General features: G+C 46.7%; 1 protein-coding gene across 1 annotated transcript; it reads right to left on the minus strand.

Annotated features, from left to right (window-relative positions):
* Positions 1 to 4,419: 4,419 nt before the first annotated feature.
* On the minus strand, positions 4,420 to 17,290 carry ANKRD33 (ankyrin repeat domain 33). The gene is made up of 4 exons (XM_063121455.1): positions 16,973 to 17,290; positions 14,310 to 14,439; positions 8,559 to 8,699; positions 4,420 to 5,207 (listed from the first exon to the last, which is right to left on the minus strand). The coding sequence occupies exons 1-4, from the start codon at positions 17,288 to 17,290 to the stop codon at positions 4,420 to 4,422; spliced, it is 1,377 nt and encodes a 458-aa protein (XP_062977525.1).
* Positions 17,291 to 18,941: the final 1,651 nt, after the last annotated feature.

The raw sequence follows: 18,941 nt of genomic DNA on the forward strand, positions 1-18,941 counted from the left end.
TAGAGCTGTCTGTTGATGTGTGTCACGTGCTGTGGAATACAAGCAGAGGTGGTTAGATTGAAAATATGTGGTTAATGTCTGGCCACAGGAGGAGTGGTTAGATGTATGAACTGATACAAGGCCAAACTATGTGTTGTATTTAACATGTCATTTTCCATTGCATGTGTGCTTTTTTCCCCTTTTAAATGGTGCACTTGATCAGAGTCAGGGCCACAGCATACAGGGAGTTTATTTTTCAATTTTTTTTTCACCCACGCAACAGCCCTAATTGAAATTCCCTGATCACTGGCAATTTCTCTCAGGAGGGAAGCAGCCTTCAGCTTCATGGTGACCGAAGGCCTAAGAGCTCCATTCTCCCATGCATCTGGTCAACCTACTTGTGCCACTGCTTTCTATTCTCTGACCCAACCATAATAATGGAATTGTTTTAATGAATAAATAATAAAATGAATAAATCTGTGAGTGAAGGGAAAAACCTCTACTAACAACCCTCGTCCTCGAGGACTTGTTTATTGATAAATGTGTATATAGCAATTGCTGTCCGTCTTTTTAAAACAGCGTTTTCTAAAATCACAACACAGAAGAGTGTAAGGGGGAAAAGAATCAATGGGTGCCTTCTCCCTGGCCTCTGTTTACTCAGTATACAAGCTCCGGACACTGCGGATGAAACACAACAGCCTGTCTCTCATTTTGGCTCCCTCCCTCCAAAGCAGAGGCTTCCAGCCATCATGTCATACAGAATGTAACTTCATGGTTGAGTGGGAATTTAAGCCCAGTCTTAACACGCTAAGCCTGGAAACAACCCAGAAGAGAGGAATGTGTATTCATCATGGGTTATCATATGTATATCCCATTCTTCCCATAAGGGCCTCAGGGCAGTAGAGGCATTATCCATGGGAGTCGGTGGGTGGGTTCCTCCCATTTTATCCTCATGATACCTCCAGGAGGTATCTTAGCATGAGAGATGGCGGCTTTGCTTACCACCACCCAGTGAGCGTGATGGTAAGGCTGAATAGGCAATTTAAGGCCCAGGCTTCTCTGGTCCCAACACATCTCATTCATTTTGCAATGCTAGGGACAGTACAGGTGATCAAGAAACAAAGATCATAGTGCAAGTTGTGAAGGGGCTAGTGATCCATGCTTATTTTGGTGGTTTAGCTTTTAATGCACATTTGCACAGTCTTTCTTCTTCTGTTTAAGTACTCAAGAGGTGTTCATACAGGACAGCTGATCCCGTACAAGTCAGAGATGGTCTGAGTTAAGAAGACCTGTAAGAACATAAGAAGAGCCCTGCTGGATCAGACCAAAAGCCTCTCTATTCCCGCATCCTGTTTCCCCCAAAAGACCTCAATAGAATGGAAAACAGGGCTGAAACTAAGAAAATGAAATTCAACAGAGGAATTTCAACAGCCATCCACTCTGAGAAGGAACAGAAGTCCCATCCACAATGCCCAAGGGAAGTCCCTGGAATCAGGGTCCCGGTTGCATCCTCAGGGTGACATGGACAACAAGGTGCTGCCACAAGGTGGCCACTTATGAATTGGACAAAAGGACAAAAGGCGGCAGTGATTTGCATAATATTTGCATTGGATACATGCAAATTTAGAAATAATTACTATGATTTAAATAGAAATAGAGTACATCTCACCTCATTGTGGAAGACTGTGACCTGTGTGCCTGCCTGTTCAGTCTGCTGTCCAGGGCCTTAACTGTTGAAGGGCTACAGTTCCCTTCCACACGCCGTACTGAAGGCGCATGCATGCGCCCCAAGTACGACCCCAAAACGATAGTGTGGACTACAGCCAGAAGAGACGGAGGAGGCGGCGGCTGGGGAATTCGGGCACGTCCTTGCCGCCGCCGCCTCCCCGCCGGCCTCCTGCTGCCTGGGTAAGAGCGACCCGGGTCGGAGAGCTCGGCGGAGGTGGAAGCCGAGCTCTCCGACCCGGGTCGCTCTTACCCAGGCAGGAGGCCGGCGGGGAGGCGGCGGCAAGGACGCGCCCGGATTCCCCAGCCGCCTCCTCCTCCGTCTCTTCTGGCTGTAGTCCACACTATCGTTTTGGGGTCGTACTTGGGGCGCATGCATGCGCCTTCAGTACGGCATGTGGAAGGGCCCCTGGTGGTTCTCCAAACCCGAATTGGACAGGACAGCCCTTCAAACAGAGGACTGTTGTCTCTAAAAGAGGACACCTCAACCAGGTTGGCTATTGGCTGTTTTTCATAGGAACAGCTATCAGGTTTCCTTTCCAGACTGGATCTTTTTCTGGGCAATAATAGTCTTTAATGGCTTTTGGGCTCATTCTCCAGTTCTGACCTTCTGGTTCCCATCTGATAGTTGCCAATGGCTCAGTTTTAACAATCTGAGTGCATAGTTGGGGTTAATATAAGGCTGGGATGGGCTGTCCATCCAAATTACCCTGGGATATGACACGTCATGGGGTTTTCCTATACTGTCTTTTTTGAAATGAATTTTAGGTACTTCCTACTTGGTTCTAAAAGCACCATACCACAAGAAGGGGAAGTTCTCATAGTATAGCTAGAGTGACCAGATAAAGAGGGCAGGGCTCCTGCAGCTTAAACTGTTGTGTTGAAGAGGGAATTTCAACAGTGCTGCACACATACAAATGACACCTGCTGAAATTCCGTTCATGTACAACTCTTAAAGATACAGGAGCCCTGTCCTCCTTTCCATATGGCTACCCTAGTCAGTAACTCACCACTCCAATAAACAAAAATAGAATAAAACAGGTGTGACTGTGTGAGACAGAGGTACTGACACTGCAAAAGTTGCATGTCTTTGGAACTGTACAAGAACTGTACATATTTTGAGGAGACAGGAAGAGTAAGTAGGGCCTAGCTAAGAGTGTCAAGACAGAAGTAATATTTAAAGAGAAGTCTCAGAGGGTTCTTTATCTATAGTGTGAGTTCAGTTTCATAATTTTTATGACAGATGTTAAAGACAAATCAAAACAAAACACAACTACAAATTGCTCTGGAGGTGGAGGAGGAAGAAGGTCTTTTTGTGATAGGTCAGGTGCTGGCCAGTAGCTGACTTTTGCTGCCCACCATCTCTCTCTCTCTCTCTCTCTCTCTCTCTCTCTCTCTCTCTCTCTGTGTGTGTGTGTGTGTGTGTGTGTGTGTGAGAGAGAGAGAGAGAGAGAGAGAGAGTTTAAATTGGGAAATACATAATAATTTGCAATGAATGTGGTAAGGGCAGTTTGAAACAGACCCATTGCTCTACTAATGTGATATCTGTTTGCTCCTTGTCAGAAAAAAGGTCTGTGGAAGCCACAAGGCTGTGTAAGCCACAAGGGCTTAGGATGAGCCTTAGGGGTAAACTACATGTTACATGCTAATCCATGAGGCAGTGCCCTAATGCCTTGTAAAACAAAGCCACGCTGGGAGGAGGGAATTTATACTGGAGAAGTGAAAGGAGGAGGGGGGGAGCTGTTCGCCCCTTCCCACTTGTGCAATTTTCCAGCTTCAAATCCCCACCAAGAGGCATCCCTGCCAACAAGGCTTAGAATTCGTTTACAAGGGCAAACACACATTTGAAACTTGTGGGAGCTGATTGGGGTGGGCGGATTTGGAGAAACTACAGGCACAGTATGTGTTAAACATACCTCCCCTTCTCTGCTCTATACCTCTTCCTCCTGGGGGCTGTCTTCACGGTGCCGAGTTGGTGCCACTCCGTTGCCAAACCCTGAGCTATCACTGGTGCATGGTGGTGGCAAGTTGTCCTTAGGAAGGAGAGGCACAGTGGGCTTTCCGATGGTCAGTAGGCTCACCAGGCCCACTCTTCCCCCTCCCGTGGCTTTCGGCGATCAATAGGAGGCCACGTTCCACCCAGGAACGATGGAAGAGCTGGGCTGACCTTGTTCTGGCTGGAAAAGTCAGCGCAAGTCCCCAACTTTTCAGCCACGCATCTTCACCTCTTTGCCCCAGGGTGGCTTCGAATCTGCAGCTGCATAATATAACAGATGCAACGTAGATTCAGAGTCACCCAGGGACAAAGACATCATCAAGCCAGCCCCCTGGAGTATCAGGGCTCTGTTAAACTACGCCCCTTCAGGACTTTCTAATTTCTGCAGGGAGAATGAATGAGAGATGGCAGCTCTCTCTCTCTCTCTCTCTCTCACCTGCCCCCCTTCATTTTTTAGTTTACAAGCTGCAAGCTTTGGTGGCATGGAAGCAGGAGCAGAAGTTAGCTCCTGCTGATGTACCACACTGGCAGAGTAGCCGACTGCTATCATGATAATAAGCCCCATTCCCTCCACCTCCAGCATGTCACATCCCACATCTCTTTAGCTTGATCAAGAGATGATCAAATATTATGTGTGGGTAATAACAGCATTATCTAAACCCCTGAGTAGATTTCGACTTCAGAGTGGGAGTTCCCTCCCTGGCCCACACCGCCAAGCGTTATGACCTTTTGCCTTTGCCTTTGCCTTTCCCCCTGCCCTTGCCCTTCTCTTTCTTGGGCTTCCCTGATTCTTCTTCTGCTTTCTTCTTCTGCTCCTTGAGCTCCTTGTACCGCCACTTTGGCAACTCCAGCTTGTTCTTGTCCTTGGAGTGCTGAGGCTTGTTATCTTTGGGAACCGACTGGGCAGGCGACTTGGTGAGTTGGATTTTGGGGACCCCCCCGGGGAAGACGCTGTTGCGGTGGATGCGCAGGGGAAAGGACAGGATCTTCACAATGGTACTGGGTTGTTTGTAGGGCACCAGGACCCGGGTCGGCGTCATGAGCTGGCCGTTGCAGGATGACTCGCCGGCGGAGGATTTGGCATCAGGATCTGGTGTGTATTCCTGGAGGATCTCCGGCACTGAGAGTCTCTGCTTGCCCACTTCTGGTGGGCTGTCGGGGCAGACAGTTTGGCAAGCAGTGCCCACAAACGGGCTGGCCAAGCAAGTGGTCATGCGCACCATGTGATCCATCACACCATCTGGCTCGGGGTCGTGTGGAAAATTGATCTTGAAGGTGCCACAGATTTTATCCGACAGCCGCTGGGCTCTGGATTTGGTGGCTAGGGCTTGTGCCACCAACTGCGGCAGCGCAGGCCACTGGGGCAAGTACTTGCTAGAGAATTGCTCGGCACAAGGGCGCTCCAGAAGGGTTCGGATCCGTATGATAGTTTCAAAGCGCCCAGTCAAGGCTGCCCATTCCCGTGCTGTGTTTCCTTTTATTGGGTCCACTGCCGCCAGGTCAGCTCCTAAGAGGAAGCGCAAGTGGTTAGAAATCCAGCTTTTGCCCCTTCCCTTTGATAGTGTCCTGCATTTCCAAATGGCAGTCAGAGAAGCAACAGAGTGGGCTCTCTTAGAGCTTTATCACACCAGCGCTATACTGTGCAATCACTGCGAACTGCATGCAAAGCCTCAGAGGTTTTCCACCTTATAATCTGCTTTGATTGTGAAGTACTCCCATGCATCCTGCCTTAATTGTGCAAAAAAGCAAAAAGATTCGCGGTATTTAGCCCCTACTTTTTGAGTGTATCTTCCGAGCCGCCGCCGGGGCGCAGGAGCAGGATTTTAAAGAAATGCTTACAGCTGTGTAAGCTTTAAAGATAAAGACACCAAAATTGGCACAGTAATAGATATTAGGAAGAGCTTTAAGCATACCAAATTTGAATTGAATTGGGTCATCCATTGATTTTTAATGATTTTTTACATCCCCCCCTTAAACTTACTTCCTGGTATGCAAAGGATCGCTGTCGCCCGGTAGCAAAAACAACAACCGCGAAAGCTTAGCGCTACGGGGATAATCCGAGGGAAGCAGGTACGTGGGATGAAGCTTTTAAGGGGCCCTGAATTCCCTTTGCCCAATTTTGGGATTTGCCTGATGCAAGGGGGCATTTGCGAGGTGGGGGAGGACCTCAAAACGTGGCTAAAGGAGTTCACTGGTGAGTGGCTTGAAACAATTCATGCTATTTTGAGGGTAGAGGGAAAGAGACTAATGATGGTTGAATTCCCCCCTCCCTCCCTCCCTCCCTCTCTGTCACACACACACACACACACACACACACACACACACACACACACTTTAAAAGTTGCTGGGTCTGCCAATCAGCATCTCTATATTAAACAAAAAACTCTTCTCCCTTAGTGGGCTTTCTTCTTTCACAGTCGTTCTGAGATTACAATGGGCACAATAAATGTGCCTCCCCCTTTCCTTCCACGCCTTTTTTGGTGCTGTAACATTACAGGAACATTTAGCTATACAGGAACGACACCAGCTCTTTCATAGTGGTGTCTATTTAAAATTAGAAGTAGTCTGGAAGGCTTTGGGCCTATTTGGCCTCTGGAATTTTACAATCTGTATGAGCTGATCTATATCAGCATTCCCCGCAAGCCACCTACCTGCCTCGGCCTTGGAAGAGAAGCTGTCTGTGAGATATCGATAGGTGGGGATTTACAGATGGGTTGCCCAGGTTGAAGCGTCATCTTGATGGGCTGAGCAGTGCCGCCTTGTTTGGACAGGGACATTGCTGAAAGGCCAAAGCCCCTGTCTGTCAAGTGGTCTGGAAGAGGCCTATGCCTCCCTTTTTAAGTTGGTGCAAAGGTGAGGAGACTTTGCTAGGAACATCTCCTCTGCATTCTTGGAAAACCTCCCTCTTTGGATCCATCATTGTCTGAGACTCTGGGGGCACTCTGCACATGCTCCCTCCTAAGTAGAACTTTGGATTACTAAGAACATGACATGAAAAAGTACTGTGAGGCTTTTCATAGACTTGAACTCTCGTTTGCTGTAGATTGTGTATCTTTGTCATCAGCTCAGTGCACTGGCAAATTAGGTTTGATCATTGATTGTTGGACTTTCTCTCCTCTGCTTGGGGGTTTACCTTTCCTTGTGATCTTGTTTAAGCCTTGGCCATGTTGCCTTTGAGTTATCAACATATGATGCGAGGTTGGACTAGCTCTCTTTGGGTGGTTTGTTAGGCCTTTCAAGCATTTGCTCCTTTGATTGCCTGAGGGATCATGTCAAGAATCATCCCCCTCCCTTGGCCGGGTTTGGAACCTGTGTATGGATTGACCTTCCCTTGTGTTCAGCTTCTGACTGTTCTGGAACTTCTTGAAACCTAGAGCTACTGGCCATCAGCTATATGATTTCTGAAGTGTGTAACAATTAAGCTTTGCTGTGGGATTTCCTGCAATAAAGAAGTCTCACTGATTTGGGTGTCCTGTGTCAGTTTGCCAGAATGTTTGCTTGCCTTGAGGGACCGGGATATCTGACACACTGTGACTGTCACAGAACATGATAATGGAAGCAAGGATTAAAGTCTGTTGTGCACCCTAATGGCCAGCAGATGGCTGTAGACCCTAATCAAAAAGGCATTTAGAATGGGGGAGCCAGAGCTTCTGGTTTCCATCCTTAGCCTTGGAGCAGGATGTAGGAGTACAGCGCCAGCTCTCAGGCCCTTTCTACACCTAAGGACTGTCCCAGGAAAATGGAGGGATCATCGCTGCCTGCTCCCGGGATCCCCTGTGTGTCATTTGGATGCCCAGGGATGATCCCGAGATATAGGGCTGGTGTAGAAACGGCCTCAATCCACACAGGCCTTATCAGAGGTTATGAGCAATGTGAGTTAACCAGTGTTGAAAAGAGGTGAGTGAAAAGCCCACTGATTATTTAAGGATCATTTTTAAACTCAGACCTGGAATAATCTGTGCTGGTTTCAGTGCCAGAGAAAGACCTTTTTATCCTCCCAAGCATTTTAGTTTTTCCAGTTTATTTTAGAACTGGTATTGTATTTTAATATATTTTTTGCACTATTGCTAGTTACTGTTTGGTTATTATTTTTATATTGTTGTTTAAGCTTTTATATTGCATTTTATTGTCTGTATGTTATTGTCTTGTATTTGGTGGCTTTAATTGTCGTGAACCGCTCAGAGAGCTTCGGCTACTGGGTGGTAAAATGCAATAAATAAATAAATAAATTAAAATAAAATAATCTCTTCCTTTGTTTTCAAACAAATCCAGCCCCCACTGTTTGGTTTGTTTGGTTTTGTTCAACCAGGGCAACTGCATTTGTTTCTGAGGCCGACTAGTAAGAGAACAGGAGCCAATTTGTTTCCGTAGTTAGGGCTTTCCATGGGGTGTCAGCCACATGCTCATGAGAAGGCCAGCGGCAGCACTTGGCATCCTTGGGTAGCGGCCAAGACCACAGCATCCTGGCAAAGCCCACTGTCGATGCCTGCCTGAATCTCTGAGCTGTGCTGGGTCTACCTGCCATACTAATTTCCCACAATGCCCTTGATATGATATCACTCCAGGGAATTGTGGGACATTAAATTGCAGCTAGATGTAGCCACTGTTGAGCACTGCTCAGATTGTGGTTGATTGCCATTGTCCGGTAAACCCAAGGTAAGAGAGCCAGAGTGGTGTAATGGCGAAGGTGTTGGACTGGGAGTTGGGAGATCCGGGTTCTAGTCCCCCACTCGGCCAGACTTCTGATGCTGGGCCTATCTCTATTAATTTCAACACATCCGCTTTAGCATTTGAGGGTTAGCAACCAATGTTTTTAAAAATAATTAAAACCTGAACCGGCTAATGAGGAATAATATACCTGCCATGAGCAAAGCTGCAACACAATCGTTCCTCCCTTGCACCGCTGCCTTCATGAGCGCCGTCAGGCCCCGGAGGTCTCGCTTCTCAAGCTCTAGTTCTGGGTAGTAGTTCAGGAGATAGTTAAGAATAGTGATGTGTCCTTCATGGCAAGAGGGAGAGAGGAAACAGCATTAGGAATGCAACCCTTCTCCTGCAAGAGATATTTAGCATGCATTGCTACAGTCTTCCCTGACCTGGTGCCCTCCAGGGAGTTGAAGTCCAACATATCTGAAAGTGCCAAGTTGGGAAAGATGACACAAAGGACCGCACTAAACACTACAGTTGTTAATGCACAAATCATAATTGACTTCTAAGTCCAGTTTCAGGGGCTGAACTTTTACTCTACACCAGTGGTTCTCAACCTTCCTAATGCCGCGACCCTTTAATACAGTTCCTCATGTTGTGGTGACCCCCAACCATAAAATTATTTTCGTTGCTACTTCATAACTGTAATTTTGCTACTATTATGTAGCAAAATTATGTAGCTCGGTTCCTAAGACCATCGGAAATATGTGTTTCCCGATGGTCTTAGGCGACCTCTGTGAAAGGGTCGTTCGACCCCCAAAGGGGTCGCAACCCACAGGTTGAGAACCGCTGCTCTACACAGACTTTTCTTTGTCTGTATAGATGGAACCAGAATGGAGCAGACAGATCCTGTCTATCAACTTGACATCAACACAAATCATCAGCGTGGCTAGGTGTGAGCTAAGACACCGGCATGCACATTCCAGAGATTGAATCAGTTAACTGCAACTGAGAGCCAGTGTGGTGCTGTGGTTGGAGTGATCGACTGGGACCAGGCAGACCTGAGTTCAAATCCCCACTCAGCCATGAAGCTCTTTGGGTGAGCCTGAGCCAGTCACTCTCTCTCTTGGCCTGACCTAAGTAACAGCATTGTGGGTAAGATAAAACAGTTGTTGGGGAACTATGGGCTTCATTACACGAGGCTAAAATCCTTCACCTCTAACAGGGCTTCTGTTTCTGGATTCCTTGTGAGATTAAGATCAGCTATTTACACCTGTTTTCCCCCCAAGGAATTTTCTTTCTGGGCAAGTTCTATAAGTTTCATTATACAGCCCCTAGATGGCACCATGGGATAGCTGTGATATAGTGGGATTCCAGAAATTTGCCAACAGTTGGAGCCCAATAAAACAAATTTATAGCATTTTCTACATTGAGAATAAAGTCACTATAATGGCCAGAAAGGATAGGAGAGGCCCTGGAGGTTGACAGTCATGTAAAGGACTTGCGTTTTAGAAGGAGGTTAGGATATAAATGGAACAAACACATCAAAAATCATTTTGCCATTCACAAGGAATTGAAAGTAAGAAACATAGGAAGCTGCCTTATAATGAGTCAGACCATTTGTCCATCTACTCACTTGTCTGGAACCCCCCGGCAAAGGCTCTCTGGAGTTTCAGACAGGAGTTTCCCCCAGCCCTACTTGGGGATGGCGGGGATCAAACCTGGAGCATTCTGCATGCTAAACAAGTTCTCTGTCACTGAGCCCTTGCCCAAATTCAGCCCCCAAGCTGGTTGCATGAACCAACCTGTTTAAGTTGAAATATATGGTTTCTCTTCGGATCGTATAAATCTTTCGCCTATATGTTATATTTACTATTTTAGCATTCTTAAATATATTAGAATTCTCCCTATTTGAACTTCAGCATTCTTAAATTTTAGTGTATATACAATTAACCCAAAACCACCCCCATCCCCAGTTCCAGGCCCCTGTAAAAGTGTTGCCAATTCTTTGAGTCTTTGATTCACTGAATTCTTTAGAAGCGGTTTTGGTTATTTCGATACAGGCTATTGAGATTACATTGATAGCCCTCTAATGTGAATTCGCCCTTTTCAGCATTCTACTAAATTTTGAATGAAGACAGTCATCTTTTCTTTTCTTTTCTTAAAAAAATCTTCAGCTGTGGTGGGAGTCCGGCTTCCACTGAGATCACTCCAGCAAATCAAACAATGGTTCAAGAGTCATTCTTAACTCTTCCAATGCTTCAGAAAGTTCTGTTTTTAAAAGTGCTTTTCATTTTAAAAAGTAAACTTTAAAGAAATGCAATTTTCCTGGTTGGAGGAACATTGGCGGGAAGTTTCTTGGTAATGACATAGGTATGAGCCAATCAGTGCTGTGCACAACTAATTGCTTCTACAAACAGAACTTCAATATTATGTTATTTATTATTTTCCAGAGTTCAATCCTGGGGAGGGAAATATATATTTCGGCTGAATGAAGTGAGAATGACTCCAAAGAGGTCCCACTGCTCTACATCTAATGGGTCAGATCCAGAACAGATCCACTGTGAGTAGAAGGGCCCTTGATTGGCGAAGGGGAATTTATTTATTTTTATTTATTTAATTACATTTATATACCGCCCCACAGCCGAAGCTCTCTGGGCGGTTTACAACATTTAAAAATAGTAAACATTAAAAGTATACAATTTAAAAACACACACACACACACATAAAAACAGTATAAAAACAACAGTATCCATTTAAAAACAACAATTGTGGGGTCCATTAAAAACAAACTTAACGTTGTTAAATGCTGTTAAAATACTGTTAAAATGCCTGGGAGAAGAGAAAAGTCTTGACCTGGCGCTGAAAAGATAACAATGTTGGCGCCAGGTGAGCCTCATCGGGGAGATCATTCCACAGTCGGGGGGCCACCACTGAAAAGGCCCTCTCCCTTGTTGCCATCCTCCGAGCTTCCCTTGGAGTAGGCACTCGGAGGAGGACCTTAGATGTTGAGCACAGTGTCAACACTGCGGGTTGAGGCGGCAATTTTCTCTGATTCTTCCTCCTTCTCCGTGCAGACCCTGGCACCATCTCATACTCTGAATCCAAAGCCATCATTGCAGACTTTTGTGGGGCATAGGGGGCTTCAGTAGGGAGTGGGAATTAGCCAAAAAAGCAACTGTCTTGAGTTTTTAACGTTGGCTCTGTTTTGTAGTTATGCTCTCTATCAATCACAATCTGCACAAACAAATTACAGAGCACTGAACGGATAAATAAACTGGGAAGGGAAGGAAGCATGACGTGATAACAGCTTTGCGTGTTCGGAATGCCAAGAGACCTGAATTAAAATGTGCAGTTTGTGAGTTCAGGGCATTAATCAAATGTGATCTTTACTGCGATGATACAGTTTGGTGGCCTAATTCTCACAGAAGAGTGGCCATGTCTGACCTGAGTCAATTGACACCTTTCAATAAACTCATTTTACTTCTATATAAATATTTATTTATTATTAACCTGCTTCTGGATTTTAGAGATCTTGACCATAATTGATAGAAGCAGAGTGGGAACCTGCAGATCGTTTCGTCTAAGTTCTTGCCAGCAATCCCAGTCAGCCCTTTCTCCATATATATATACGTGTGTGTGTGTTTATACGAGGTCACCTTGGTGCCTCGAGCCCCCACTATCCTGCACTTGCGCTCCTGCCGGGTTGTCCTCACGGCAAGGAGCAAGCGCAGGGTTGGAAACCATAACGGGGAAGAGGAGGAAGAGCCGCCACCCCCCCATTCCATTCTTCTTTGCTGCGCTGCACTGCTGTGTCGCTGCATTGGGTGTCCTTCCACACACACACACACCCGTTCCCCCCCCCCCGAAGCTTCTCACCCACCGTTTCTTGCTGACGATGGAGGATGCACGGAGGCATTCCAGCGGCCATTCAGCTCGCTGGCCAGCCCCCTCCTCCCTGTCTGGCGATGGCGACCAATCAGGGGCTGCTGTTGACCGGGACATGCCTCCGACGAGACACCGGAGCAAGGCCACAGACGGCAGATGCCATCGTCGCCTCGCTGCAAGAGGAAAAAGTCGGGGTAAGCCCCCGACTTTTAAAATTTGGAGCTTCAGGGGAAAGCCCTGGGATGGCTCCGCAATGGCTGCTGCGTCATATAAATGACCCAGCGCCACTGCGGAGCCATCCCGGGGCTTTCCCCTTGTCAAGACAACCCCCAGGTGGCTCTTTTCCTATACACATCCATGTGGCCAGAAGATTCATAACCGAGAATCATAACTGAGAAAGTGACTTCCCCATTTTCAGAGTGCCCAGTCACTGACGTCATCAGATGAGGGGCTCCTGGTGACTCCGCATGGACCTGCAGTCCGTTTGGAATCCACACGGAACAGAGCCTTTAGTGATTTGGTTCCCTCTCTATGAAACTCCCTGCCTGTTGATGTCAGGCAGGAACCAATGTTGTTTCGTGGAAAAAGTGGACTCAAAGGCTAGGGCTAGATCCGGGGGAAAGGGAGGAGCATCCCTCCCTGCTCCAGGGATCCCCTGTGCGTCATGTGAATGCACAGAGACGATCCCAGGGATTGCCCCGGGATATCGCCCTGTCTAGCTATGGCCATAGTCTCCATACATGTGTATTTTACTGTTTATTTGAAACAGACTTTTACAGCATTTCCAGACAGACAGCTCTTAGTGCTAGCAATCAGATGACACCATGTACCATATTCCCTCTTTTCCTCTTTAATGGATTATCTGTGTTAGAAAAAAGATGGAAGAAGCAATAGGGAAACACAGGAGGGCTATGAACTGAAGACACCCTCATCTGCCCACCCACCCCAAATTCTGTGAATGAGGCAGGGCAATTGCACTATAAAAGCCTTGTACGGAAGCACCTATGGTCTCCATTCAAGTGTATTTATTTATTTAAAGCATTTTTGCCCCCCCCCCCCGCACACTTTCACAGTGAAACATTAACGTTACTTTGCCAGTTAAATTAAGGGTGATAGAGGAAAGCGGTCACTTTTAAATTCAGTTGATTAAATCTTCAGAGTTAGTGGGCCTCCTGCCTCTGCAAGAACCCCTTCTTTGGCTAATGGCCATTGGGCAGATGGGACTTGCAAATGGTATGCCAGCAGACAACAGATAAATAAGATTACTGTCTACCTGTCACATGGGTGGGCAACTTGAGGCCCTCCAGATGTCTTGGCCTACAACTTCCATCAACCCTAACCCACAGAGGCAAACTGTGAGGCATCGTTCATGGGAGTTGTAAGCCAAAACATCTGAGGGCCACAAGTTGCCCAGCCCTGTTTCTACCACATGTTGAGAACATCATAAAATCTTTAGCTTCCAATATTATTTTCAGGTACAGGTTATTCAAGCCTTGACTTTTGGGACACCAACATAAACTTAACCAATGATCCTTCCTTCTTAATCAATTAATTTGCAAGACTGAAATGTATTGATTTGGAAGAATGATCAAAATTGGTAATACATATATCAAGAACCCTGGGAGTAAATAATAAGAACATAAGAAGAGCCCTGATGCTGGATCAGACCAACAGTCCATCTAGTCCAGCACTCTGTTCACACAGTGGCCAACCAGCCATCAGCCAGGGATGAACAAGCAGGACATGGTGCAACAGCACCCTCCCACCCATGTTCCCCAGCAACTGGTGCACACAGGCTTACTTCCCCAGCAACTGGTGCACACAGATTAATCTACATTCATCTCCTCACTTGCATCTTGTCGTATTTATCTTGTTGCTCTTTTACCTAATCTCTGTTCCTAGTTGGATACTGCTCAGTTTATTTCCACCACTGGATTTCACAGCTCCCTCGCACACAACATGGAACTGCACTCTTCCCTTTTCTGCTTTTAAATTCTGGCCACATGCCCACTGTTGGAATCTTCCATGTCCCTGGATACCACCACTGGCCACTGGATGAAAGTAGAACATTTCCTACCTGCCTGAGCTGCTACCATGAGTGCCGTGTTTCCATCGTTATCCTGATGATTGATATCTATGTAGGGGCATTTGCTGAGAACAATGACAATGTCTACGAAGCCCTTGAAACATGCCACCAATAGACCATTCTGTGGAGGAAGAGGGAACAGGTGTTAAGATTCAGCCACCTAAGCAAAATGATACCCTCTCCCACACATTGGCTCTTTCTTGCCCATCCATTTCCTCAGGTAACTTTATCCTATGGTCCCAGTCTGCTGCCAGTTGCTTCACCAATAGGGCTGGCCCAAGACATTTTGCTACCTGAGGCAAAGGACAAGATGGCCCCTGCACTCTCCAATCCACATACAGAAGCTGAGTGGACTGATAACTGAATCCTATTTCAACATCAACAATGGGATAGCATCCACCAACATCTGAGGCAACGGGTTACATAGGGGACCCAGGAGAGATTGTATGGCATATGTAGCTCTGTCCTCGAACCGAGGGGAATAGCCAGAGTGTTCATGAGGAATTGGTGAGGGGCTGCTGTCAAGCATCTGCTGCCTGAGCCAGTCATATCCCTTTGCTTAATGGTAGGGCTGGCCCTGAACACCAGTGGTATGTGGTCATACTCCTATGCTCTCTCGGCAACCAAGTCCCCCCCAAAATGTGGATGCCCTTAGAAAAATAGGGTTTAATGTAGCAATAACAGCTGCTCCCACGGCATCCCTGGAAACTCCACTATCCATCCATCCTGACATTGCATATCTGAGGGTATGCAACCATCCATGGAAAGTGGTGATTGCCAGAATGCCATGAGATCATTGTGCAATCAAGTCCATACCTCCTCCCACGCATAATGCACAATGGTTCTGCCATGAATGGAAGACAGCATCTGCTCCATCAAAGCCTGCCATGACCCAGTAAACTTGCAAGCAGAACCCACAGGATGTCCAGGAGAATGCTTTGCATCCTGATAAGGTGGCAATGCTTTGTCAAAGGTAATATTCATAAAATAAAACCTAACATCTCTTTATGGGGTGTGTGTGTCTGTGTAAGGAGAACGAGCATTTTGTAAGGAAGGGAGGAGGGAACCATGAGGGTGGAGGCAGAACGGAAGCCGCAGCAGCGCCTTCACAGGAGGCAACAGTGTGACTTGGTGTCAGGGTCCTGTCTGACCCTAACAGTGGAAAACCTTCTTCAGAGGAAGATGTTTGGAACTCCATGGAGAACCTCTCTTGGACTGAAGACCAGAAGGAAACAAAGGCAAGCTGGGCCAGATCTACACCTTGGGTCAAATCATTATGGATGTGGAATAAAAAGCAGGAAATAACACTATGAAAGCTGTATATGGAATGTGGATTGTGCCCCCACAGTTCTCAGTGCACTTCAATACCGCTGTAAAGGAGTAGTGTAGATCTAGCCCTGGAGAGCCCCATCTGAGGGATGCCTCCCCTAGGCCTCTCCATAATTCCTCCGGCCTCATGCCAAGCCTGGCTTTGATCTCCAGTTCTCCTCCTTTGCACCCTGGGCCACAAGAGCAAAGGCAGCAGCGGACCTGGTGGGAAGCCCAGAGTCACAGTTAGAACACCCATTTGGCTGCCAGAAGGCTCTATTGCCAGGGGGGTCTACTCAGGAGGAAGTGTCTAGCTGGGAGGAGGGAGAGGATCCAGCTATAAGCAGTGACCCAGCTGAGGACCAAGAAGAAGAGGGGCTGGCAGTGAGTATATAAGGTTCTCAGCCTCCCCTGGACCTTTGGTGGGTTAACAACTCCCATTGAGCCTTTTCCTCCAGCTCCTTGTTCCTGGCCATCAATAGCTCAATGTGAAAAAGCAATGCACTGGGCAACAGGAGATGGGAATTCAAGTTCTGTCCCTAGGAAATGTACAAGTGGCCTCTATAAAACCAAAAAACCCTGCTTCTTGGGTGTTCTGCCAGCAAAAATAATTAGGGATGGAAAATGGGGGGAGAAGCAGGACTAGAACTCAGGGCTCCTGCTTCTCAGCACAGCCTCTAACTATGCAGGAACAGGAGAAGATAGAAAAGTAGTCCATGATGGGGGCTTTGCCTCCGAAGGGCATATGACATTCCCTCTCACCTCCTCCAACTCCAATGTGTGGAGCCTGGGTCCTATAGCCCATTAGTTTAAAGGGTCCCTATGTGGAGCTGTAGTTCAGTACAACAGCACAGGCACAGTTTCAATCCTTAGCTATGGACTCCAAGGAGAAAAGGCTGCAAAGAAGCCCCTGCCCTGCCCCGGTGCATCAGCTCGAGACAGTGCAACTCTCGGACCAGTGAGTGTGACCAAGGGCCTCCCTCAGATAACTGCCTGGTTAATTCATGCCTTTGGATGCCTTTGTGCCATCCAAGCACACCTCCTCCATGAAAAATGTTCTGGCTTCACAAATAATGGAGCTATTAGATGGCCACTTTATGGTGCAGATGCTACAAGGCATGCTGTGCTCGCAGCATGGCTGAGACGATTTGCCCTGCCCATCTCTCGGAGTCAGCAATGCTAGGAGATGGCTTCTTGGACCCAAGAAGAAGTGCCATTGGTCTGTAGCTCTGTTCTGTCTGACAACTAGAGCCCATTTGAGCCATGCTTTCTTTCCACCCCAAAGCCATTTCATCACTATCTCTTATGCGCTTCATCGGGGTCGGGGTGTGTGAGTCTCCAATTACCCGTCCATTGATGTCAAGTTCCATGACTTCCTCCTGGGTCACCCCCCTGTCAATTTTCTCCAGTAACAGCTTTGCATCGTTCTTGAGACAGCGCTGGTAGAACGTGAGCTCCACGCCATCATTATCGGTGGAGGCAGCATGTTCATACACAGGGTAAACAGAGTCATCAGACAGGATGCTGCTGGTCTCTGAAGTTTCGAAGTGGCTCTCATTCTCACTCTCATCATCCTCTTCGCTTTCCTCATAGTATAGTTCTGGATCTGACTCATCTAGGGTGGATGATGTGCCTCGCTCTCCTTCACTACTAGCATCGGTCATCCAGCCTGCTCACAGCAAGCAGCGTTTGTTGTTCTTCTGCCTGCCCATGGTGGTTTCAGTGGCAATGGCCTATTCCTTTGTGGTCTACCACCTTCCTCAGTTACACACTGGTGATCTGCAAAGCAAAGAAGAAGTATTGATTGCCACCCACCACGAACAGCTGGCACTGTTTTTCTCCCCTCCTCTCCCCTCCAGAAAACAAATTCCCTCCCCAAGATGTGACTTTCTTCTAAACATCGGCTCAGTGTCCTCCAAAGCAATGGCGTTGGCTTTGTGTTCTAAGGAACCAAAGGGTTTCTTGAAGGATTATCAGATGTTGTCTTTGAGAAGACTGGTAAGAGCAGACTAGCTTCTTTGAAAGGCAACATGAACATCACTACTGATCTCCCCCTCCTGTTTAGTAAAAGGGGCTATAGGGTTTGTTCTAGGTGCAGTTTCAATGGACATGGGGTGGTGTTGGTGTTGAGGTCCATCAAGCTCTCAGTTAACATGAACTATGTGTGCACCCAATCTGCTGTTTGGATCCCACAGGTCATTGTGTTTTGGTGTGGAACTGAACTGTTGGGTTTTGTGAATTCCACAGGTCAGCTGCACATTAGGACATTAACCTAAAGTTAATGTCAAAACCATCGCAAGCTTTTGTACCAGTGTGCTGTGCCCTAATCATAAGCATAGCACAAAGTGTCAAAAATCACATGGTTGTATCCCATCATGATCCTGACTGGAAATCATGAGATTTCTTTTAAATAAAAATAAACATTGCTTTGACATAGAAATATATTGGCCATGGGGTAGTTACTCTCTCTCTCGTCCTCAAAACTGTCTAGACCAGAATATCTTGCCCCTAACCCACCTCAGCAATCCCAGCACCATGATGTCTCGTGACACAAAACACATTTTGCTTTTGGATGAACCTTCCAACGGGCCTGGGGAACTATATAGAACAGGGAACAGGTGACCGGAGGGGGTGAGATCCTTTTTGTTTGCTTCTTGGCTTACCAAACCCTTCTACAGGTAGATTCTTGGCAAGATAGATCTTTGTTCCTCCAACCAATGCTTACAATCAGACACTTCTATACAATCAGCAGCAATCACATGTGTTGTATTAAAGTCCTCAATCCTTATGGCTTAGTGGACACATTTAGAATGTTAAGAAATATGGGCTCTCTCACAAAATGGCTGCCATGGGAGACTTGCCCATTCACAAAATGGTTGCCATGATGGGCGTGGCTGGTGAACACACACACACACACACACACACACACACACACACACACACACACCAGAAGGCAAACTGATGAGAGTAAAAGAAAAGTAACTTGCTGAAAAACCTATGTACAAAGAAGAGCTGGGAACTGTGATCAGAACACAATGTGACTCTTTTGAACCCCCCTTTTTTCTGATTCATTACTCATTTCACAGAAGACAATTCGTTGAAGCTCAGAGGCAAATAACTTGGCCAAGAAACTTGAGTACAAGGCAGAGGTGAGGGGTCTGAAAATCTGAGTCTTAAATGCCAGATCACATATTTACCCTTAAAATGTGCAACAAAATACCCATTGCATAGAAGACAAACTAGTGATACTCAGAGAAACAAACATACACACAAGCAAACACAAAAGATGTGTGCGTACACACAAGGCAAAATAGA

The sequence above is a fragment of the Elgaria multicarinata genome, chromosome 3 (genome assembly GCF_023053635.1).
Source record: "Elgaria multicarinata webbii isolate HBS135686 ecotype San Diego chromosome 3, rElgMul1.1.pri, whole genome shotgun sequence".
Lineage (NCBI taxonomy): Eukaryota > Metazoa > Chordata > Lepidosauria > Squamata > Anguidae > Elgaria > Elgaria multicarinata.

Bases quoted from the DNA above. Each gene is read 5' to 3' on its own strand.
- ANKRD33 (XM_063121455.1), bottom strand. From the start codon at position 17,290: ATGACCGATGCTAGTAGTGAAGGAGAGCGAGGCACATCATCCACCCTA. The intron at 14,440-16,972 runs GTAATTGGAGAC...CTTCCTCCACAG, and splicing joins AACTTGACATCAATGGACGG to AATGGTCTATTGGTGGCATG. The intron at 8,700-14,309 runs GTAGGAAATGTT...CTTGCCATGAAG, and splicing joins CATGGTAGCAGCTCAGGCAG to GACACATCACTATTCTTAAC.